We start from the raw sequence: 21,793 nt of genomic DNA, 5'->3' as shown, positions 1-21,793 counted from the left end.
TGCTTGCCAGGGCCTCTGAAAAGGAAGGGCGCATCTGCGTGACCCGGAAGTGCTTCTCCAGTCGGTGGCGGAGAAAGGAGACTACTGAGAGTCAGGGGGTGAAGGCGGAGGTTGTGCACTGTTGCTAGTATGCAGCGATTACTCCTTCCGCCCTTGAAGGTCTTGATGGGGAACCCGTGTCTCCGACTCCTGGTTCCTAGGGCGGCGCCTAGGACGCAGGTACCGCACCGCAGCGGACTCTTGAGTCGCGGAAGCGGGCATGGGGTGAAAGGGTTCGGCTTGGAGAGAGAGAGCAAATTCTCACAGATCACATTTCCATAGCTACTTGGAGTTAACAACATGCATCGTTGTGTTCAGGGCCCCTGCGTCCGGATCCGGACCTACCATTTACTAGCTGTGTGATGTTAGTCAAGTTGGGAAACCTTTCCGTGCCTCAGTTTAGTCATCTTCAAGATGAGGAGAACAGCTACTTCATAAGGGTTGCTGTGAGGAGTAAATAATATATATCGAGGCTTAGCACATAGTAAAAGCTTAGTAATTTTTACCCGTATTTTTAAATTTTGCTCAAAAAGTCAGATTAGCGACTATAACCCCATTCTACAGGGAAAGAGTTTGAGACTTAATTTAAATTGTCTAAGTTAATTAGAAGCAGGAAACCCAAACATGGGTCTTTGGACTCTTAGGGATAGGGTCAGAAGAGGGTGTGTATTCGCCAAACTAAAAATTATTGAGTGATTATTATGTGTTAAAAACTGGAAGCAGAAAAATAAAATACCAAAAGTCTCCTACCCTAGAGGAAATCACAGTTCATTCATTTGTCAAATCTTTATTAAGATCTTGTTATGTACCGGAACTGTGTTTGAACAAAGATTTCAGGAGGAAAAGAGCCAGACTGACCACACTGTGCTACAGTTCAAAGCTGGTGGGAGATAAAGACAAATCTCTGTGTACTGAGTGGTACATTACAGTGTGTGATGGAGAGGTGCAGTGTGCTGTGGGAGTGACCCATTGGAGACATGTAGGAGTCTTCAAACACTTCCTAAAGGAAGTGACATTTAAGCTGAGACCTGCAGTAGTTATTGTCAATCAGGAGACAAGTTGTGCCCCAGTCAGAGAAAAAATCGTTTAAAGGCCCATAGGAGAGAGAAAATAGTCCATATTTAGGTGTAGAGTTAAGTCCGGGGGAAGTATGCAGAGACCAAAAGGTTCATGTAGTGCCAGGATGGATTGGAAGAGGGAAACCAGTTGGAGGGTGGATGCAGAAGTCCAGATAAGAGATGATTTTCCAGGGCTGTAGCAATGGAGATGTGGCCATTGGGGGTACTCCACACCAAAGTGAGATTGAGTGTGAGTAGTAGTGGAGTGAGGTCTTTCCTTCTTTCTCCAGTTTTAATTTGTCTGTCTTGATCTTTAGTGTGGTTGCAGCTGTGGGATCAGGCACTCCTTGAGGCCAGGGCAATATAGCACCATCACTGAAGTAGGTTTGCAGTCTGGAAGGGGTACAGTGTCCCTTCCTTCAAAGGCTGCTGAGCGGGTGGTGGGCCGATGGCTCCTGGTCTGCAGTGGAACAGTGGCTGGAGCAGTTATTCTTGGTGGAGTAACTAGGTGAGTAATTTGTTCATAGTGCGTCAGCTATTTGTGTCATCAGTAGAAATGCAGGATGGGGGAGGGGGAGGGAACTTAGAAATCGTCTAGTCCCACATTTTACATACGCAGAAACGAAGGCCTACAGAGGGATCATGTCTGATGGCTTGCCCAGCAATAGAACAGTTTGGGGTTTTACTAGTAGGAACCCTTCATAAAGAGTGATTCAGTTCTTAACTGTTAGCTGTGCATTATTTGCGTGATTTACCCCTACCATCAGTTTTAATTTGTCTCAAAAGTTTTTGTACAGTTTGTCTGAATTAAGTGCACATAAGTTCCATATATCACATTGGTGCCTATGCATGCCTCTTAGGTCTCTTTAAATCTATAAAGAGGTTTTATAGATTTGGATTCTACTCCCTCCATTTCTCCTTCCCCCTTTGCATTTTTTTTGTTGTTGTTGTTGTTGTTATTGAAGAAACCCAAGTCATTTGTCCTTTGGAGTTTCCCACGGTCTGGATTTTGCTGATTGTAAACATATGGTGTTTAACATATTCCATTGTCCCCTGTATTTCCTGTCAGTCCCCTGCTGCTTGATCAAATTCAGGGTGAGGGTGGGGGACAAAATAATTCATAAGTGATTAGAACATTCATAAATATCTGGTGTCTATTAGGGATGTCAACAGCCATTGATGATCATTGCCTAAATCCATTATTTCATTAGAGTTGCAAAACTGTAATACATATTTTATTAGTTCAACTACAAAGAGAAACTTTCTCTCATCAACAGTTTGGTTACACATGCTGCTATAAACCAGTAATCCAGTGTGGTATGCACACGTACACTCAAATTTGACACACACACACTCAGATTTCTTTCCTGTGTTAAGGTTGACAGAGTCTGGCCTCTCCATGGTAGACTGGCATTTAATTAAAGAGATGAAGCCACCTACAAGCCAGGAGGAATGGGAAGCAGAATTCCAAAAATACCAGCAGTTTCCAGAATTTAAAATGTAAGTATAGAGAAAATTGGGTTAACATCCCACTAGGCCCACTCAATCTTTTGCTTATTTAAACAGTTCAGAATGGTTAGGTTCTATTATTTTTTAATATTTGGCTCAGTTATGTTTAGCAATCCGCCTAATCTAAACCCCTAATTCTAAAGTGATTCTGAGATGGATGTTAAGGAATAGGACAGATCAATCAAGCTTCAAAACTGAGAATGTTCTTGCATTCCATCAGGAAATAAAAGTCAGATGGCTTTCTCTTTCTCATTTTTGATTTTCCTTTTCACTCAGCCTGAATCATGATATGACGTTGCCAGAATTCAAGTTCATCTGGTATATGGAGTACTCACATCGGATGTGGGGTCGCCTTGTAGGGCTCGCGTACATCCTGCCTGCTGCCTACTTTTGGAGAAAGGGCTGGCTCAACTGTGGCCTGAAAGGACGTGTTCTTGCCCTCTGTGGTTTAGTCTGCTTCCAGGTGAGATTTACGCAAGTTTGGGAAACCAGAGATGTTCTCAGGAGCGTCCTATTCGGCATTGTTGTTAAGGAAGTAATCTTTGGAACACTGTCACAAAGTGGGTAAGAGCATGTATTTTAAAGTCACAGGCCTGGCTTCAAAGCCCAGCTCTGTCTCTTAGTAGAGCAGGTTGTCTAACCTCTATAGGTAAATGGGGGCAATAATAAGTCCTGCTGCTTAGGTTGTGTGAGTATTAAATGAGATCATGCATGTAAGTACTTAGTTTAGTGCCTGGAATCAGTAAACACTCAGTAAATATATTTTTGTGCAGAAGAATTTGTTTCTTTCCCATCATGGCTCTCCTCCTAGGTTCTCGTCTCTCTTTTTCTAACTTGCCTGCTCCCTGGGAAAGTGGGATCCCTATGCTAGAATGGCTACAGAAGCAAATAGGGAAATTCCAAAAGAGAAACATTTTGTGGGATGAAGAATCCTAGAATATGGATTAGCTGAGAGATATTCAAGTATAAATGGTGATTAAAGTTATATAAGTTGAACTCATCGTAAGGAAAATAGCTTTGCATGTCTCCCACAGTTAAGGGGTTAAGTGAGCCTGAGAGCCAAAAAACGGAAGCTTACAGAAGATATATGTGAGTATTTGGGTCAAGGGCTTTGGGCCCTAAGGGAGAGTATCAGAGCATCAAAGAAATATCAAAATTTGATCAGGAGGAAGCTAGCTGATTAAGTCAGAAGTGGTAAGAATATGAACCATTTAGAAGGAATTAAGGAAGGAGATAGAAGAGACAAAGTAGAGGTGATAGAAACAGATAATACTCAGATATTAATAAAAGTAATAGAACGAGGGAGGGTAGGTGAAACAAAGTGGAACTTCATTTTAGAAATTAAAAAAAAAAAACAAACAAAAAAAAGCAGACATTTATAACAGACTTCCAAGGAGGCAGAAGGTCAAAGGTGGCGTATATGGTTATGGGGGAAAGTGAGGGCTGGCAAATCACACTGCATACACCTTCGTCTTCCAGTGCTCTGTGCAGATGAAATCAAGCTGATCAGAACACCCAGGGTAATCATTAAGAGGGAGAGAAATGCCCAAAAAGACTTCCTGAGGAGTATATATTTAGAAGATGTGGGTTTCTCCCACCTCTTTGACATGATTCTACTGGCTGGAGAGAGGTGGGATGAAAGGGCTGTGTCTTACCTGCTGTGACCAGAACTGACAGTTCTTTGGTTAATTGAAAAAGCCAGTTAAAACAGGGAATCATAGAATAGTAATACAATCCTTAAACTTTTTGTTTGTTTGTTTGTTTGTTTGTTTTATTTTCCCACTGTACAGCAAGGGGGTCAGGTTATCCTTACATGTATACATTACAATTACATTTTTCCCCCACCCTTTCTTCTGTTGCAACATGAGTGTCTAGACATAGTTCTCAATGCTATTCAGCAGGATCTCCTTGTAAATCTATTCTAAGTTGTGTCTGATAAGCCCAAGCTCCCGATCCCTCCCACTCCCTCCCCCTCCCATCAGGCAGCCACAAGTCTCTTCTCCAAGTCCATGATTTTCTTTTCTAAGGAGATGTTCACTTGTGCTGGATATTAGATTCCAGTTATAAGTGATACCATATGGTATTTGTCTTTGTCTTTCTGGCTCATTTCAATCAGTATGAGATTCTCTAGCTCCATCCATGTTGCTGCAAATGGCATTATGTCATTCTTTTTTATGGCTGAGTAGTATTCCATTGTGTATATATACCACATCTTCCGAATCCAGTCATCTGTGGATGGACATTTGGGTTGTTTCCATGTCTTGGCTAACAATCCTTAAACTTTTAAACTTAAACATCATTACCATTTTTTAAAAAGAGGAGTAGGAATTTAGACACTTGCAAAGCAATTTGCCTGAAAAGCCTCAGAGATTTTTATGAAAAAACTTTTATAATGGTCTATTCCCTCTAATGTGACAGTAATTGTTTTTTAGCAGTTATCTTTGTTGAGCTTTTCCAAAGCATTCAACCTAGTTTTTATGGAATCAGTTCTCTCTTTATTTTCATGTTTCACTGGTTTACATAATGTTAAATTCTATCAAGTGCTTTACAAGGGTTTGCCCAAATACGTTTTTGTGTAGTTTTCTATATTTGGTTTCTACTCTAAGCAGTGATTAAGCATGCAGTATGTGGAGGTTGGTCACGAGTCCAGGATATTGGGGTATGGGAGTATGGAGGGGAGGGGTCAAGTAGGAGTACTCACTTTCTCAGAGAGTAGAGTTGAATGGACAACTTCAACCCTGTTTTGTTTGCCTTTTCTCTTTTCGGTTGTAGGGCCTCTTGGGATGGTATATGGTGAAAAGTGGGTTAGAAGAAAAACCAGGTTCCCATGACATCCCTCGGGTCAGCCAGTACCGTCTCGCTGCCCACCTGGGATCAGCCCTTGTTCTTTACTGCGCCAGCTTGTGGACCTCGCTGTCACTGCTGCTACCTCAGCACAAGGTAAAGTCAGTCTGTATTGTTACCATATCTGCACAGATGCTGACAGAGACAGAGAAGGGAAATTCTGGTACTAATGGGAAGTTATGTGTCAAAATGCACACATTCCCTTAGTAAATAATAGCTGTCAGTTTTACCAGAAACTAGATATAACCAAAAATTTAAAGAAACACTGGCAAACTATTGCATTTGGAGTCAAAAAGCAGTGAGATCCTGCTGTATAGCACAGGGAACTATATCTAGTCACTTGTGATGGAATGTGATGGAGGATAATGTGAGAAAAAGAATGTACATATAAATATAGGTATATATATATGTGACTGGGTTTTTTTGCTGTACAGTAGAAAATAGACAGAACACTCTAAACCAACTTTAATAGAAAAAATCATTAATAAAAAAATAAAATTTAATTAGTAAAAAACGTGGGGAAAAAAACGCTGAAGTTTGGGACTCTGGATAGCTCAGGATAGCAAAGTAAAAGCTGAGGTTGCTTGGGGGGAGGGGGTGCTGGAGCAGCTTATTCAAAGGAGAATTAGTATAGGAGCCAAATATTTTGTCAGCATTGCCCATCAAGAAAGATGAAAACATGAATTTCAGCAGAAGGAAAGAGTACCAACAGTGAGATACTCTGACCGCTTTCCTTCTGACTCCCAGAGGGAAGATCAGTGGTGAGGTGAGGAAGGCCAGTAGAAAAGCTACTTGGGGACCTTTAATGGTGCACAAGGGCCATGTGGTTGTTTGTTCTTTATATGGGGACCATGCCAGTCATCAAATCTAACAATACAATAAACCGTAGTGATCTTGCCTAAAAGTATTTTCTCTGTACGGTGATTAAAGGAAAGTACCAGGTGTTTTTAAAATGAGTATTATTTTAGGTATTAAAATCATGGTTGGGAAATTCCCGTTGTGGCTCAGCGGTTGACGAACCTGACTAGTACCCATGAGGATGCAGGTTCGAGCCCTGGCCTCGCTCAGTGGGTTAAGAATCGGCATTGCCGTGAGCTGTGGTGTAGGTGGAAGACATAGCTCGGATCCCCAGTTGCTGTAGCTCTGATGTAGGCCAGCAGCTACAGCTCCGATTGGACCCCAGTCTGGGAACCTCCATGTACCACTGGTGTGGCCCTAAAAAAAAAAAAAAAAAAATCGTGGTTGGCCTGGATAACCTGCTCATGAGTGAAGTCTGGAGTGATAATAGAACTTTTAAGTAAATCATCCAATTGGTACCTGAAACCAATAAGAAGAGGAGATGTTGGCAGTAATCCCCAGAGGGAAGCCAGATGGGGTTGAAACATTGGTATAGGAGGTAATCCACATCTGAATAATTCCTGTTCTTACTTTCAAAGTCAGACTTCTAAAATAAATTGCCTACATCTATAGCTGTCCATCCTGATAACCCATTCTTTCCAATTCCTGTCATCTGGCTTTCCCTCCCACCTCTATGTGTGTGAACCCACACATTCACCCCAACACTGACACATATTCACACACTCTCCTAAACACTCTAGTACTCTTAAGGGTTACCAGGAACTTTTTAATTATTGTTTTTCTCTTTTGGTTTATTTATATTCCATTAATTACAGAAAGTATTTGAGGTGACAGCCATATAGTACTGTGCTGTCCAGCGTGGTAGCTCCTAGCCACATGAAATTCTGATTAAAATTAAATAAAATTAATTTTATTTATTTATTTTGCTTTTTAGAGCTGCACCTGCAGCATATGAAGTTCCCAGGGCTAGGGGTTGAATCGAAGCTACAGTTGCCGGCCCACACCACAACTACAGCAATGCAAGATCCAAGCTGCGTCTTCGACCTACACCACAGCTCATGGCAACGCCGAATCTTTAACCCACTGAGTGAGGCCAGGGATCAAACCCGCAACCTCATGGTTACTAGTCGGATTCATTTCTGCTGAGCCACTGTGAACTCCCCAAATTGATTTTATTTAAACAAACTTGTTATCTACTTAAACTTTAAATAAAATTAACTTTTTACTTAATTTTCAGTCGCTCTACTCTCATGTTAGGTCCTCATTAGCCTCATAGGCAGCACAATAGGCAGCACAGATAATAGAACATTTCTGATAGTGCTGATAGACTGTCCTACAAAATCTTAGCAATGATACCTAACTGTTCACATACTAGATTCTGTATCATTTGAGGGCAGCCCTCTGACTTTGCTTTGTATAAAGTTCTTTTTAAGTATTTTTTCATTCACTGCTTATTATCACAAGTTGGCTACAGTGAAAATAAAAGCATATTTTGACTTTACCAAAAACACTAAGTACAAGAATCTCTATTCTAGGCATAACCAGTTTTGATTCTGATTATATTTGCTAAACACTAAATATCACACACAACATGAAAATCCAATTCTATACCTGAAGTCATATCATCTTAATCATGGTGAAGTATTTTCCCCTGAACAATGCAAATTATTCAGTTATTGAACAGATATATATTGAATACCTATATACCCAGAACTGGGCTAGGATTACTTTAATAAGGAAGTCTGATAGCAGTTCCTACCTTCACAAAACTTACTCGAGACAGGGAAGACAGATGGTAAATGTATCCACTTAATAGAATTTAGATAGAATAAAATAGAATATCTGCTGGGAGTACTTAACCAAGGGTCAGAGAAGATCGGAGCTCAGACTATCAGTTGGCTTTGGCCTTGGAGATCTTTGCTTCCTTTCATAGTTCCTGCAGTCAATTTATTTGCATGATTTTCTTGTTTAGTTGCCTGAAACCCGTCAACTCCTGTGGTTGAGACGATGTGCTCATGGGACAGCAGGCCTGGTATTCCTTACGGCTCTCTCAGGTAGGACTCTTCTCAGCGAAGGTGGCCTAGTTTCACTCCACTCTCTGGTGGGATCTCTTGCCTAATGCTTTCCTCATGCAGCTTTATATTTCTGATTTACACCTGCCTCTCTCATACCCACCATCTTCACTCTCTTGTTTTCTACTTCTTTCTCCCTTCCTAAAATTCTGCTTTCCAGTCAGTTGAACAAAAATATCGAGCACTGAAGTTTCCCAGCGGCCTCACAGTTAAAGATTTGGTGGTGTTAGTGTTGTGGTTTGGGTCACTGCTATGGCACAGGTTCAGTCCCTGGCCCAGGAACTTTTGCATGTCTTGGGCACAGCCAAAAATATGTACATATATTGAGTATCTAGTAGCTCCAGGCTGTCTAGGTACAAATCCTGGCTTCACCACCTAAGAAGTCTATAACCTTGGACAAGTTATGTCACTTCTCTTGGCCTCAGTGACCTCATCTGTAAAGTGGGGAATGAAGATAGTAGTATGAGTAATACATGTGAAATGCTTAGAACAGCACCTGACATGTAGCACTTAGTATTATAAAAACATTATTGTTACTACACTATATCAAGATGGGTCAGACAAAAGCCTGCCCTCAAATATGGCTTAAGGTGGGGAGTTTATTGGGACAAAGAGACTAACATAGATCTTTCTCATTTTTCTTCTCTCATGCTAGAGCTGCTCTATATAATAATCCCTAGCTTCATATACCTATTTAAACTTTATTAAAAGTAAATGAGATTAAAGATTTAATTTCTCAGTCACCTTAGCCCCACTTCAGGTGCTCAGTAGCCACACGTGGCTAGTAACTGTAGTACTGGATGGCCGATAGAGAACCTTTCCATCATTGTAGAAGGACAGTGTGCCACTTGGACAGCACAGCTCTAAAGAAAACCATCAAACCAGTGATTCACCCAAATCTCTGCCCTTTTTTGGTGGAAGAACATGAATTTTGACTTTATAAATGGGCCTTTATAAAAGTAAGGAATGTGATTTAAGATACCTGAATTTTCTTTGATCATAAATGATGGATCAGTCATCCACTAAATTCATGGATACCTTCTTTGTATGTTTATGCAAGATTTAGTTTATAAAGTTTCTTTGAGCACTTGGGGAAGACAGTAGAGCATAGTATGTCAGATTGTGTTTAGTGTTGCAAAGAAAAATAAATCAAGCTAAGTGGAGAGAGGTGGGGTGAGGGAATGCCAGTCCATATGGGATCACTGGGGAGATCTTTTTGACACAATGACATTTGAGGAAGCGAAGCAGTAAGTTAACTAGTTAACTAGTTCTAGAATAGATCAGTAGTTCTCACCTGGGGGGTGAGGAGGACATCAGAATCAGAATCACTAAGGGAACTTCTCCAAACTAAGATGCCTCTCTCTAGAGCTTCTAGTCTACTCCTCCAGTGGGGAGGCATGCCAGAATCTTGGGGTGGGAGCAGGTGAGGATGCAGGTTTTGGGGTTTTTTTTTTTAAGTTTCCGCGGCGATCGTGACGTATATTCCCCGTTTGAGAACTTCTGCTATGGATCTTTCTATTCTCTGAATATTCCTTTTGTCTAACTCTGGGATAATACATTTTTCCTATGTCAGAAGTAGTATTTGGAGTATTTGGTCTCTTCTTTCTTTCATTTTAATAAATGCTCTTTCCCTGGAAAAGGGGCTTTTGTGGCAGGGCTGGATGCTGGCCTTGTTTATAACTCCTTCCCCAAGATGGGAGAATCTTGGATCCCAGAGGATCTCTTTACCTTCTCTCCTCTCCTGAAGAATGTTTTTGAGAATCCCACCACGGTGCAGTTTGATCACCGGATTTTGGTAAGTTGGGCTGGTGGTTACTCGCTACTAAGCACAGGGAGCCCCTCACAGGCTTTAGGGCATCTGAAGCACTGGTGGGAAGAGTGAGACGGTAGAGTGGAACCTGGATTTACTTTTCTTTTTAGAAGAAATTTAGTACCAGTTCTCTGATGTGCTGTTTTTGTCCTAATTACCCACACCCCCCTCTAGGGGTGTGTGTAATTCTGACTTTCAGGATACTGCCAACTTAAAGTTTGAATATGCCTCTTACCATCTGGCAAATGATAATACCCCTCAGTCCTGCATGTGCACAGGAGAGTCATTTTAGCAGAAATGAGGCTGAGGAGAGAAGAGAGTGCAAAGAAAGTTCAGTGGTTGCTGAACGCATAGCTGTCATGGCTGAACCAAGACCCCAAGGAGCTAAAAGCATCAGAAGTACTCCTCGTTTTATTAAAGCTAATGCTTATGAAGGGCCTACCATGAGTCATGTTGAGAGCAGCTTGGTGGCCTGAGCATGCTCAATTGGAGCAGGGGAGGATCCCAGCAAGGAGACCAGGGAGAAGCAGTAGTGCTGTTGTAATAAGGCTGTGAGAATGGCAGGGTTCAGGGCTTCGTGGTGGGAGTGGGACTTGAGAAGAATAGTGAATCCGAGAGAGGTTGTAAGGAATAGAAGAATGGCTGCAGGAATAAAGGTAAAGAAAGATCACAGGAGACCCCAGAGTTTCTCTGTGACATGCTTGAAATACACCGGCAGAAACGGACTATTGGAACGAGTGTTGCACTAGAGACAGAGATGTCATCAGACTGAGGTACCATGAGTGTGAGATGGTGGTAGTGAAACCAGAGAGAGAAGCCCAGGGGGCTCACATCCAGAGAGAATGCTAGGGCTTGGGCAAGTTATCTGTGTGGGCTCAGTCCCCACTGCCACGCAGCATTTTGAAATAAGTCCGGTTGAAATTGTCATTGTGGGCAGCTCTGAAAAGGAAAAGAAGTGAAATCGGTGTAGAAAATGATAGGAAAACTTTCCCCTTGACATCACGCACAGGAGATGGAAACTCTCTTTCCAGCTCCAGGCTCTCTTTCTGAAGAGATGGAAATGAAAATGAGACTAGATCTTTCTCAGCATTAGCTGGCAGCCACACCACCTCCTCTACTCACAGCCCAGAAAAATAGTAACCTTTATGTGCTGGGGTCAGGCCTGTTTTAAAAATACGGGATTAGAATAGAGATAAAATTAGGGATAAGGATGCAAACAGTGATTTAAAAACTGAGAGCCACACCTGGGAGACACCCACATAGGAAGGTGGATAGGATTTCTGAGAGTGAGTGGGACGTAGAGTGATATATGTGGAAACTTTAGGTGGAGTCATGCCTGGTTGACCTTGGGACGGCAAGTAGAAGGGGAGCATGGAAGGGGCTGAGGAAGAGGGATCAGGTGTTCTGTGTGCCTGGGACAGGAAAGTGCTTAGCGGCTACTCAGTGCATCTGGAGCAGGCGTAAGGTGAATAGAAACGAGGGTGGGACCTTTCTTCCTGGAGCTTGAGGAGACTCTCTTCCCTGCAGGGAATCACTTCAGTTACTGCCATTACAGCGCTCTACTTCCTCTCCCGGAGAATCCCCCTTCCTCGAAGGACCAAGATAGCAGCAGCAACTCTACTGGCTTTGGCATACACACAGGTATAAACCACTTCTTTTTGTTATGAAAGTGTCCTCAAAACAAAGTTTAAAAAGGTAACAGGGAGTTCCCGTCCTGGCTCAGTGGTTAATGAATCAGACTAGGAACCTCGAGGTTGTGGGTTCGATCCCTGGCCTTGCTCAGTGGATTAAGGATCTGGCATTGCCGTGAGCTCTGGTATAGGTCACAGACACAGCTTGGATCCCCTATTGCTGTGGCTGTGGTGTAGGCCGGCGGCTACAGCTCTGATTAGACTCCTAGCCTGGGACCCTCCATATGCCATGGGTGCAGCCCCAAAAAAGACCAAAAAAAAAAAGGGTGGGGGGACAGGCTAGGAGAAAGTATTTTTAATATTTATAATAGATAAAAAGATTAACAACCAGAAAACAAAGAATATTAAGATACAATTCTCACAGGAGGAATGATGAATGTCCAATAAATATGAAAAGCTGTTTAGCCTGACTCATGATCAGAAAGGAGCAAATTAAAACAATGTGTGCCATTTTGTACCTGTTGGGGAAAAAAATGAGAAAAAAAAGATAATCAGGTATTGGCATCAGTATAGGAAAATGGATACATTTGTATATTCTTAGTGAGAGTATGAGTTGGTATAGCTTTTTCTAGAGGCTGTTTGGCAATATCTTTTGAAGGGTTAAATGTATAATCCTTTGGTCAAACAAACTGACTTCTTAGTGCCTGCCCTGGAGATATTCTAATGCACAGAGCTATGTCCAAAGAAATTCATTGTGGAGTTACTGTGATAGTGAAAAATTGGAAATAACCTAAATAGTTAAATATCCATGGCATATCCATATTATGTAATACTGTACAGTGGTTTAAAACATTTTAAGACATAACGTTGTTAAGTGAAAAATAGCAAGTGGCAAAACTACATATATGTGTGTATATGTGTTAGGCTGTACCTGTCATCGGTGGCACGCGGAGGTTCCTGAGCCAGGGATCAAACCCACATCTGAGTTGCTGCAGTCACAACACCAGATTCTTAACCTGCTATGCCACAAGGAAACTTCAAAATATATTTTTTAAAAGCTCAAAGCTGCGAGTTCCTGTCGTGGCGCAGTGGTTAACGAATCTGACTAGGAACCATGAGGTTGCGGGTTCAATCCCTGCCCTTGCTCAGTGGGTTAAGGATCCAGCGTTGCCGTGAGCTGTGGTGTAAGTTGCAGATGCAGCTCAGATCCCAAGTTGCTGTGGCTCTGGTGTAGGCCGGTAGCTACAGCTCCGATTCAACCCCTAGCCTGGGAACCTCCATATGCCGCGGGAGCAGCCCTAGGAAAGACAAAAAAAAACAAAAAACAAAAAAAAAACAAAGCTGTGTGTTTCTCTATAAGCATGTATACAGAAGTACTAGTGTGTAGAAACTGATAGCAGTGGCTACCTTTGGGGAGGAGAACTGGGCTAGATGAAGGATAAAGTGAATTTTAGGTTTATCTTTTGTTTGAATTTCCTTTGTTTGTAAGTCCATTTACTTGTGAAACTTAAAAATATATTTTTTAATGTTCTGATGGGAGAATGTGGAGGATTTGTTACCTGGTTGTCATGCCAGTCATTTCAGCTCTGAATTCGTGGTTCCTACTTCGCTTACCGTTTTCTTTCCCTTGTAACAGGTGGGCTTGGGAATTAGCACTCTGCTGATGTATGTTCCAACTCCTCTGGCTGCCACTCACCAGTCGGGCTCCCTAGCTCTGCTCAGTGTTGCCCTTTGGCTCATGAATGAACTCCGAAGAGTCCCAAAATAATTCTCAAGAGGATCAGCTTTCTAAGGCTGAAACTGTTTTTACGAGTTCACCAGAGAGCGCAAGAACTGGGGACTTTCTGCGAGGATGACCATGGCATACCATGTGGTTTCCCAGTTGGTGAAGTTATTTAAACTCCTTGCCTGTTGTGGAGACATTCACTGGATCAAGAAAATCATTAAGTGTGGTTATGCTAAAGGAACTTTTGATGTTAAAAATCAGATTTAATGTGGAGAAAGAAGTATCTGCCATTTGCTTCTTAACAGGCTCTGTCTCGGGTTTCTTAATGTTGACAAGCTGTTGATTGTACCTGCAAAATCTGACTCCTTGACCTCCTGAGTCCTGGATTCTGCCTGAGTAAAAATTCTTTGATTTTTACTTCACTTCCATCAGGTAAAGATTCAAAGGGATGAACTGGCACAATCTGAAGTAGCAAGATAGCTTCAGCAAGAAACAGCAGCTATCTTCTAGTGTCTTGATTTCCGAAAATGGGGAAGGCACTAACCTAGTTCCTCCTATGATAATGCTGTTATACCACTAGGTCAGATGAGTGGATTATAGTATAAATCAGTTCCTGAAAGGATCTCCACCAACCTCATAGATAGGTATGACCTTGATGGTGTCATACCGTGGACATCTATTCAGATATTTAAACCAATTGTTGATTAACGAATTAGTGTGATTTTGGCTTCTATTGATATTTCACAGGGCTTTTTTCCCCATAGGGCTCTTATTCAACTACATATATGTGTGTGTGTATATATATATACATATATATGTGTATATATATATATACATATATATACATATATATATATATATATATATATATATATATATATATATATGTTTATATTTTAGGGCCGCACCCATGGCATATGGAATTTCCCAGGCTAGGGGTCAAATTAGAGCTGAAGCTGCAGGTTTACACCACAGCCACAGAAACTTGGGATTCGAGTTGCTTCTGCAACCTACACCTCAGCTCAAGGCAATACCGGATCCTTAACCCACTGAGTGGGGCCAGGGATTGAACCTGCATCCTCATGGATCTTAGTTGGGTTCGTTACTACTGAGCCACAACGGGAACTCCTCAATTAAATTTTTTGAATCAGCAGTTTAGATGCAGGCATCAGAAAGATCAGATTTGGAGTTCCCTTTGTGGCATAATGGGTTAAGACTCTGACTGCAGTGGCTTGGGTTGCTGCAGAGTTGCAGGTTTGATCCCCTGCCCAGTGCAGTGGGTTAAAGATTATAGCATTGCCACAGCTGCAGTTTAGTTTGCAGCTGCGACTCGGATTCAGTCTCTGGCCTGGGAACTTCCATATGCCATATAGGTGCAGCCATTAAAAAAAAAAAAAAGATCAAATTCGGGGAGTTCCCTTGTGGTGCAGTAGGTTAAGGATCTGGCATTGTCACTACAGCAGCTCAGGTCACTTCCACATACCAGGAACTTCCACATACCAGGGACGTGCCCCCCACCAAAAAAAAATCAAATTTGAGGATGGAGCAGCCCAACATTACTAATATAATAGTTGAGAGTCACAACTCAAAACAGTTCCAGAGTGACTCCATGAAGATGAAATTAAACAGGTCATAAGTATAACATCATCATTTAAATTAAATAGGTTGTAAGTTTGGAGTAGAGAAAACTGGCTTCATATTATTTCATATAAAAAAGACTTGGAGCTCTCTGGTGGTTTAGTGGGTTAAGGACCCAACATTGTAACTGTCATGGCTTGGGTCACTGCTGTGGCACAGGTGCAGCCAAAAAATTTAAAAAGGAAAAAGAAAAAGACTTAAGGATTTAGTTTGGCACAGGCTTAACATGAATCAACAGTGAGGTGAGACATAAAAATGAGTAGTGTTTCAGATGTTATCAATATAAGTGTCATAGCCATAGTCAGAACACCTCAATGCAAATGCTCCATTTCACTCTGGTTACCAAATTTTTTAAGGAGATACCCAGTATGACCAATATGTGTCCAGAGAAAGGGACCAGAATAGTGAGGAGTCCAGAACCCATATCACCCAGCAAATACTTAAAGGAACTAGGGGTATTCAGCTGGAGAAGAACATTTAGAGAGCAAGAATCTGGCCCTTGAAAAGTTGAAATCTTTTCATATAGAAGGAATGAGCTTCCTTTGTGCTAAAGCTGGGAGCGGTGGGTGAAAGTTACAAAAAATTAGATTTTAGTTTTGTTGAAGGCAAGTCACTTGGACCAAATCAGTGCCCACTAGGGTCAGGTGGGTGCAGACTGGCAAACTGGAGAGCAAGCACCCAGCTAAGGGGCCAAACCATTGCTGAGCTCTGGTCCGTTGCTGCTTTGCAGGTCCAGAGTTGGCAGATCGGTTTTTTTCTGTTGTTGTTGTTCTTATTTTTGGCTGTGCTTGGGATGCAGAAGTTCTCAAGCCAGGGATTGAACCCAGGCCACAGTAGTGACATTGTTGAGTCCTTAACTGCTAGGCTACCAGGGAACTCCTGATCTGGATTTTTGAAGAAGCCAAACATCTAGATTTTTGTGTGAATGCTCTCAAGTTTTTTAGTGTGTTACGCAGGCTAAACAGATCTGTTAGCCATAAATGACCTAAGATTTGCCCATTTACAGTCTCTGGACTAAGGACCTCAGTTCCCTTTCAACTCCAATATTCTCTGGGTTTCAGTGTGACCTACAGTGTATCATTCTCAAGTGGCTCTTAGCAAAACAGAAGTAGACAGTTTGTCTTTGATTTTTTAAAAATTTGGGTCCCTGGAGCTTATGCTATTGCTACAAGTGGTTCCCAACTTCTTTCACATTAGAATCCTTAAAAATCCTAGCCCCAGCCTCATCCAAGACCAATTAAGTCACAACTTCTGAAAGCAGTAATAGGCATGTTTTTAAGGTGACTTGGATATGCCCTCAAGCTTGGGAGCCACTGGCTTAGGCCCTAATAGCTAGTTATCTTGGAAAATTTTGACCAGCTTATTCCCATTCCCTCCAAAATTTCACCCCACCCTATCTCATTTAATCTGCTGTGTTGATCTTGTTAGCATGCTAATGGGATATCACCTCTTCTAGATCGAATTCTCTAAAGAAAGGAAACTGCAGTCACTGGGGCAGGTTCCCATGCCATCACCTCCTGATCCCCAAATTAAGGTGGTTTTTAGTTAATAACCAAGTCTGCAGAGGGCAGTCTGATCCAACCCAAAGAACCATACGCTAATGCTTGCTATTGTTCCCGCCAGAAAAGTAGCAGCGAATGAATAAGTTCAAGTTTCAGATGTTATTTATACTTAGTTTTTCTTTTATTAAAAATGAATAAGTTTGGAAAAACAGATCGGATTGCATTTAGCAATATAACTCTGTTTTGCTCATGTGAGCTCCTGGTGAATGGAGATTATATGAATTATTTTTGTTTGCATTATTCCCAGCGCCAGACACATACCAAATATTGCATGAATGAATGGAAAAAGTGATTACAGATTGATGTCCCCAGTCACTGCTTTCAAAAGAAGCCATCATACCTAGAAGATGAAATGAATTTCCCTTAAGATTTCAAAGGTCTCAACAATTCTGTCAGTTGTTTTGAAAATATCAAAGGAAATTAAAACACCTAGCTTGCTTAATCAACCCAGAATATTTTATCTTAAACTTACACTGACAGACACTGTCCATCGTGTCAGGGGTAATAACTAGCTACTGCCTAAAGTGATGCTGGCTGCGAGACCAACACAAATGACTGTGATAGTAGGATAACCGTTCATCTGCAGCAGGCTTTCCGGTCCTGGCATGAATGGTGGTTGCAGACTGGCATATGTGACATATATACCCATGTCCCTGTATAAGGGAGAATGCATCCCCTCTCTAATAAGCATGGCACATTTCTTCAACCTTTTTTTTTAACAGTATTAGTAAGAATTTTAAGACCTGTTCAGCAAAATTATTACTTAATGTGAAGGGCTGGAAAAACTTACCATCTCAGCCACCCCCAAAAATGATGCGATGAAGGCAGCCTTTGGTTTTTTAAAAGCAAGAAGGGAGTTATAGTTGTGGATCATAATAAAAAAATGCCTTTCAGCACTGTGGGATCCATTGCTCAAGGCAGAAATCATGGAGGAGACAAGGCATACACTTAAGGGCGGCTTCAATGAAAAACTGTGCAATGAGAATTTTAAACACAACATAATGCCAAATCCCAGACATCATAATGTTTGTCTGGGATCCTTGCTTGCAGAGAAGGACTTTTATGAAGCTAATAAGGGGCAGAACCTTCACCACCAGTGGTTTTAACAGGCTAAACTGGCAGGTGCTCAGTAGGAGGGGCTGCTTAGGAAAGGAGCAGGGCCACCTCAGACAGAAGTGCGGAATGGAGGACTGGTAAGCTGCCAGAGGGCATGTGAGTGGCTGCAGTACTTAAAAAGGAGATGCTCAACTTGCCTGAAGTCACGCATGCATGGCTGTACATATCCTATGATTCAGAATTTTTTTTCAACTTTGGTTTTTATAAAAATGGAAAGCAGCAGTTAAATATAAAAAGTAGAAAGCCCTTATAGTATGAGTAATGACTCGGTTTTACAAATAAAAGGATCTTATTGCCCAGACTTGCAGAGAAAATGGTCTGAGGATGTGTCCCTCTATCCCTCTAATAATCGTACTGACAAACAGAAATAATGAACTACTGGGGGGGGGGGGAAGGAAGCACTCGTGTAATAATACAAGGGAAATCTATTAGGATATTTTTTTAAAAGTCCTCATTTTTTAACAACTACTTTTTGTAATACCAACAAATCTTCTGAAATTTGACAGAGCATCTGGCCCTAATGGCAGGACTCTGAAATTAGCATAATCTAAGAGAATAGTTTGGGAGAATTTGAAACATACGCCACTACTTCTACCTTAATTCCAAATCAAGTTTCATCACACACCACAGCAAAAAGGGAAATCAGATACTAGTTCTGAATTGCTTTAAAAAGTTTAAAAACAACAAAAAGAAACAGCACTCTGTTTCTATAAGAGAGTCTAAGAATTGCCCAGTAATTACAATCAAGTTCCTTAATGAGGTAGATCTAATAAACATTTATACCTTAAATAATTTAGATTGTAACCATAACATGAATTGCGTGGATGCTGTGGTTAAGAAAATTGTATAAAATTGAGCAAATTATTTTAAAAAGAGACATTTAAGGAGTTCCCGTTGCGGCTCAGCGATTAACGAACTCAGCTAATATTCATGAGGATGCAAGTTTGATCCCTAGCCTCGCTCAGTGGGTTAACGATCCATCGTTTCCATGATCTGTGGTCACAGATACGGCTCGGATCCTAAGCTGCTGCGGCTGTGACTGTGCCTGACACCTGCAGCTCCGATATAACTTCTAGCCCGGTAACTTCTGTATGCTGCAGGTAATGGTCCTAAAAAGCCAAAAAAAAAAAAAAAAAAAAAATTTAAAGAATTGAAAGAAATCCAGAAGCTAGAATAGATGCAGTGAAAACCTGATACTATTTCTAACAAAGTATGTCTTTCATATTTTATTCTTAAATGTGAGCAATCAAATGAGTATCAGAAGCAGTGATAAAGATTGAGCATGGTTAGTGGCAGTCAGCTGTATTTTATATGTATTCTGTTGAAATAAACAGCCTTGCAGGAAGATTCTGTCAATGAGCATTTCATTTGCATGTATTACTATTGTTCTGAGTGTCAGTTTCATCATCCATAAAATCAAGGGGGTTAACCAGAAATCTCTAAAATCTCAGCTTTAAACATCTTGTTTTCTGAAACTGATGAGTACTGATTGCTACTGGAAACTCCATTCCCATCAACCTTAATGCCAGGGGCTATGGATAAAGTAAAGATGATCACAGGCTCTTCTGGGTAGCCTGGTCTTCTAAACCCAAGGGCCACAATCCTCTTCCTGAAACTACTTGTCACTTCTCTACCTTTCCTGCCTTTAGTTCCTTAAGCCAACTGTTCTCAGATCATCTTGTCTAGCCACCTTGTTTACAGATGACGAATGAACCAGAGAGAGCACGTGACTTACCTGGGGTATCAGAGTTAATTAATGACAGAGCCAGGGCTAGAATCCAGTCTACTGTTCGGAAGCCCAGTGTTCCTTGCCCTAAATCATACCACCCACTTGTCTTTCACTGACGAAAAGCAAAACACAAAACTGTAAGAATAGAGGTGGGGTGGGAGCATCTATTTAGGTAATACCAACAAGCCAGTTATTGTATCTCAAATATGTAAATATGGAGGTGATAACAAATGTTAATGCCTAACTAGTGACTAGCTTAGCAAGTGCATGGCAGACTCAAATCAACAGCATTTTAATAATCACTGCCTAAGGCCTTTGAAGTTAAATAAATTTCTTACGCTGAGGAGGGCAGAGGCAGAGTACTTTGAGTAACATTAGGAGAATAAATACAAGGTTGGTGGAAACTGATTAAAATTCCCTAGAACAAGGAAAATCAAAGAGCTAAAGGTACAGAGAGAAAGATGGTATAGTTTGGCTTAGAGCTAGCGGCAACTTAAGTGAATGTAATGCCATATAATTGGGTATTATACATATTTTCATTATGTTCTCATGACAAGAATTCAGAGAAAAGTGATAGATGGTGCCAGTGCAAAGAATAATAAAGCCTCACTCCTATAAGCCACTGACTCAATTTTGACATTTGTGACATATCCCAGTAATAAAAGCACTAGAACAGTTCAGGGTCACTGCTGCTGTTATAAAGAAAACTGCTTGATAAGATTCAAAGGAACCAGTGGAATGTAAATTTTATGAAACCATCATTATTTTCACAGGGGAACCACACAAAATGCAGAAATGGAAATGAAAAAGACATCTTTAAAAATAGAGGGCTAAAAGGGGGTTAAATGTAAGATGGACTGTCTGATTCTCTAAGTAGGAGTATTTCATTATAAGAAGGCAATATATATAATTGCTCCTCAGCAAGGTTTTAATGGTTTCTGTTTCTAGCTACTGAGATTTCATTGAAAGTTTTTAATTGGGAGCAATGGAAGAAGCACAGTACCAAGGAGCAGATACTCAGTTTTTCTGAGTGGTACAATGCAAATGTGTCCTTGTTTTTATACCATGAACTCTGAGCCATCTACTCATGGGAATAAAAACAAGCCTAGATCCTATGATATTAAAATAATAAACAGGATATAACACACTAAAATTCAAAGACTAGTTAAAATAAATAAGAAATACATTTATATGGAAAAAAGATAAACAGGTATCCTGAGTTTCTCAACTATAAAAAGAACAAAGTAATATCAATCTGAAAGGTGGTCATGATGATTAAATAACATACATAAAATTCTTTACTATACCATTTTTTTTTTTTTTTAAGGCCACACCTGCAGCATATGGAAGTTCCCAGGCTAGGGGGTTGAATTGGAGCTGCAGCAGCCAGCCTACACCACAGCCACAGCAACACCAGATCCAATTCTTAATGGAATATCTGGTACACTCTAAGTGCTTTGCTACAGGTAGTTACTATTATCATAAGCAGAATGAAGAATAACTTTATTAATAAATGCTTTCCGACTGGACTAGTCACCATCACCTCCATGCTTCAACTTCATTCTGAGCACACAAATGTGGTCACTGTTGGCCAACTAGGTAGCTTTTAACTAGATCACTGACTAGATATCACAAGAAAACCAAAAACAATGTTTAGAAACCAAGGTGAGGGGAAGAGAGCTACCTGAGTAGGCAAGGGCCAGCAAAAACATAGAACTTTATGTGCAGCATTCAAAGGCAGGAGCTCACTCACAGTTTAACTACAAAGATAAGAAGTCAAAATCAAGGGAATTTAGAAATCTTAAAAATTAAAGGAAATTGCTGTGGCATAAGCCCTAATAAAAAGTAAAAAATACTTCCAAAGGAAACTAAGACACTTTGCTAGATACATTTTTATCTAATTTGAAAACAATTCAAGACTCATCCTCTTTTCACCTACCAACGAAAGCCAGTATACTTAGTTTCATCCCAATTTATTTCTAGGAAGATCTTGATTTATTTTTCTCTGTTTTAGGAAGCATTTAATTCCTTTCTGCTCCCAGTGTAGAATTTATTTTTTAAGAATTCCACTTTCCTTTCTCTTTAAAGTCAAGGAACTTTTCCCTACTTAACCCTAAACCTCAAAGCTGACAAAAAAAGAAAATTCTCTGGGAGCATATTCTTGGGAAGGTCATTCAAGGCCACCTAGAGGAAAAGATAAA

The 21,793-nt window shown here is 40.8% G+C and overlaps 2 protein-coding genes across 6 annotated transcripts in view; one reads left to right on the top strand and one right to left on the bottom strand.

Moving 5' to 3' along the window:
• Positions 1 to 45: 45 nt before the first annotated feature.
• Positions 46 to 19,208, top strand: COX15 (cytochrome c oxidase assembly homolog COX15). 3 transcript variants are annotated; one of them, XR_014826747.1, is made up of 10 exons: positions 46 to 219; positions 1,415 to 1,605; positions 2,475 to 2,597; positions 2,883 to 3,069; positions 5,379 to 5,546; positions 8,281 to 8,362; positions 10,021 to 10,175; positions 11,718 to 11,831; positions 13,458 to 13,979; positions 16,995 to 19,208. XR_014826747.1 is itself a non-coding variant. In XM_001929331.6 (9 exons), the coding sequence occupies exons 1-9, from the start codon at positions 130 to 132 to the stop codon at positions 13,587 to 13,589; spliced, it is 1,242 nt and encodes a 413-aa protein (XP_001929366.2). In that variant the 5' UTR covers positions 46 to 129; the 3' UTR covers positions 13,590 to 19,208. The 3 variants fall into 3 exon arrangements, 2 of the variants coding, with proteins under 2 accessions (XP_001929366.2, XP_020927980.2); XM_001929331.6 differs by having other exon boundaries at positions 13,458 to 19,208; XM_021072321.2 differs by lacking the exons at positions 1,415 to 1,605; positions 16,995 to 19,208 and having other exon boundaries at positions 13,458 to 13,969.
• Positions 16,850 to 21,793, bottom strand: part of ENTPD7 (ectonucleoside triphosphate diphosphohydrolase 7) — a 50,114-nt gene continuing 45,170 nt past the window's right edge. For 2 of the 3 annotated variants that reach the window (XR_014826735.1, XR_014826736.1), the window contains exon 14: positions 16,850 to 18,972. The gene's annotated coding sequence lies outside the window, so the exon portion shown is untranslated. Of the gene's footprint in view, positions 18,973 to 19,598; positions 19,705 to 21,793 lie in introns of all 3 variants that reach the window. The other variant, XR_014826737.1, reaches the window with a different exon arrangement.

This window comes from Sus scrofa, chromosome 14, assembly GCF_054392235.1.
Source record: "Sus scrofa isolate SSC_HxYL_T2T_F1_AM1 chromosome 14, Sscrofa_HxYL_maternal_Yorkshire_Landrace_v2.0, whole genome shotgun sequence".
Lineage (NCBI taxonomy): Eukaryota > Metazoa > Chordata > Mammalia > Artiodactyla > Suidae > Sus > Sus scrofa.
Note: the sequence above shows the minus strand (reverse complement) of the source record. Positions and strands in the feature narration are given on the sequence as shown.

What these genes read in the sequence shown, in the direction of transcription:
- COX15 (XM_001929331.6), top strand. Translation starts at nt 130, where the DNA reads ATGCAGCGATTACTCCTTCCGCCCTTGAAGGTCTTGATGGGGAACCCG. An exon ending in ATTCTTGGTGGAGTAACTAG is followed by an intron (nt 1,606 to 2,474) that starts GTGAGTAATTTG and finishes TCCTGTGTTAAG; the next exon opens with GTTGACAGAGTCTGGCCTCT. An exon ending in TGCTGCTACCTCAGCACAAG is followed by an intron (nt 5,547 to 8,280) that starts GTAAAGTCAGTC and finishes TTTCTTGTTTAG; the next exon opens with TTGCCTGAAACCCGTCAACT.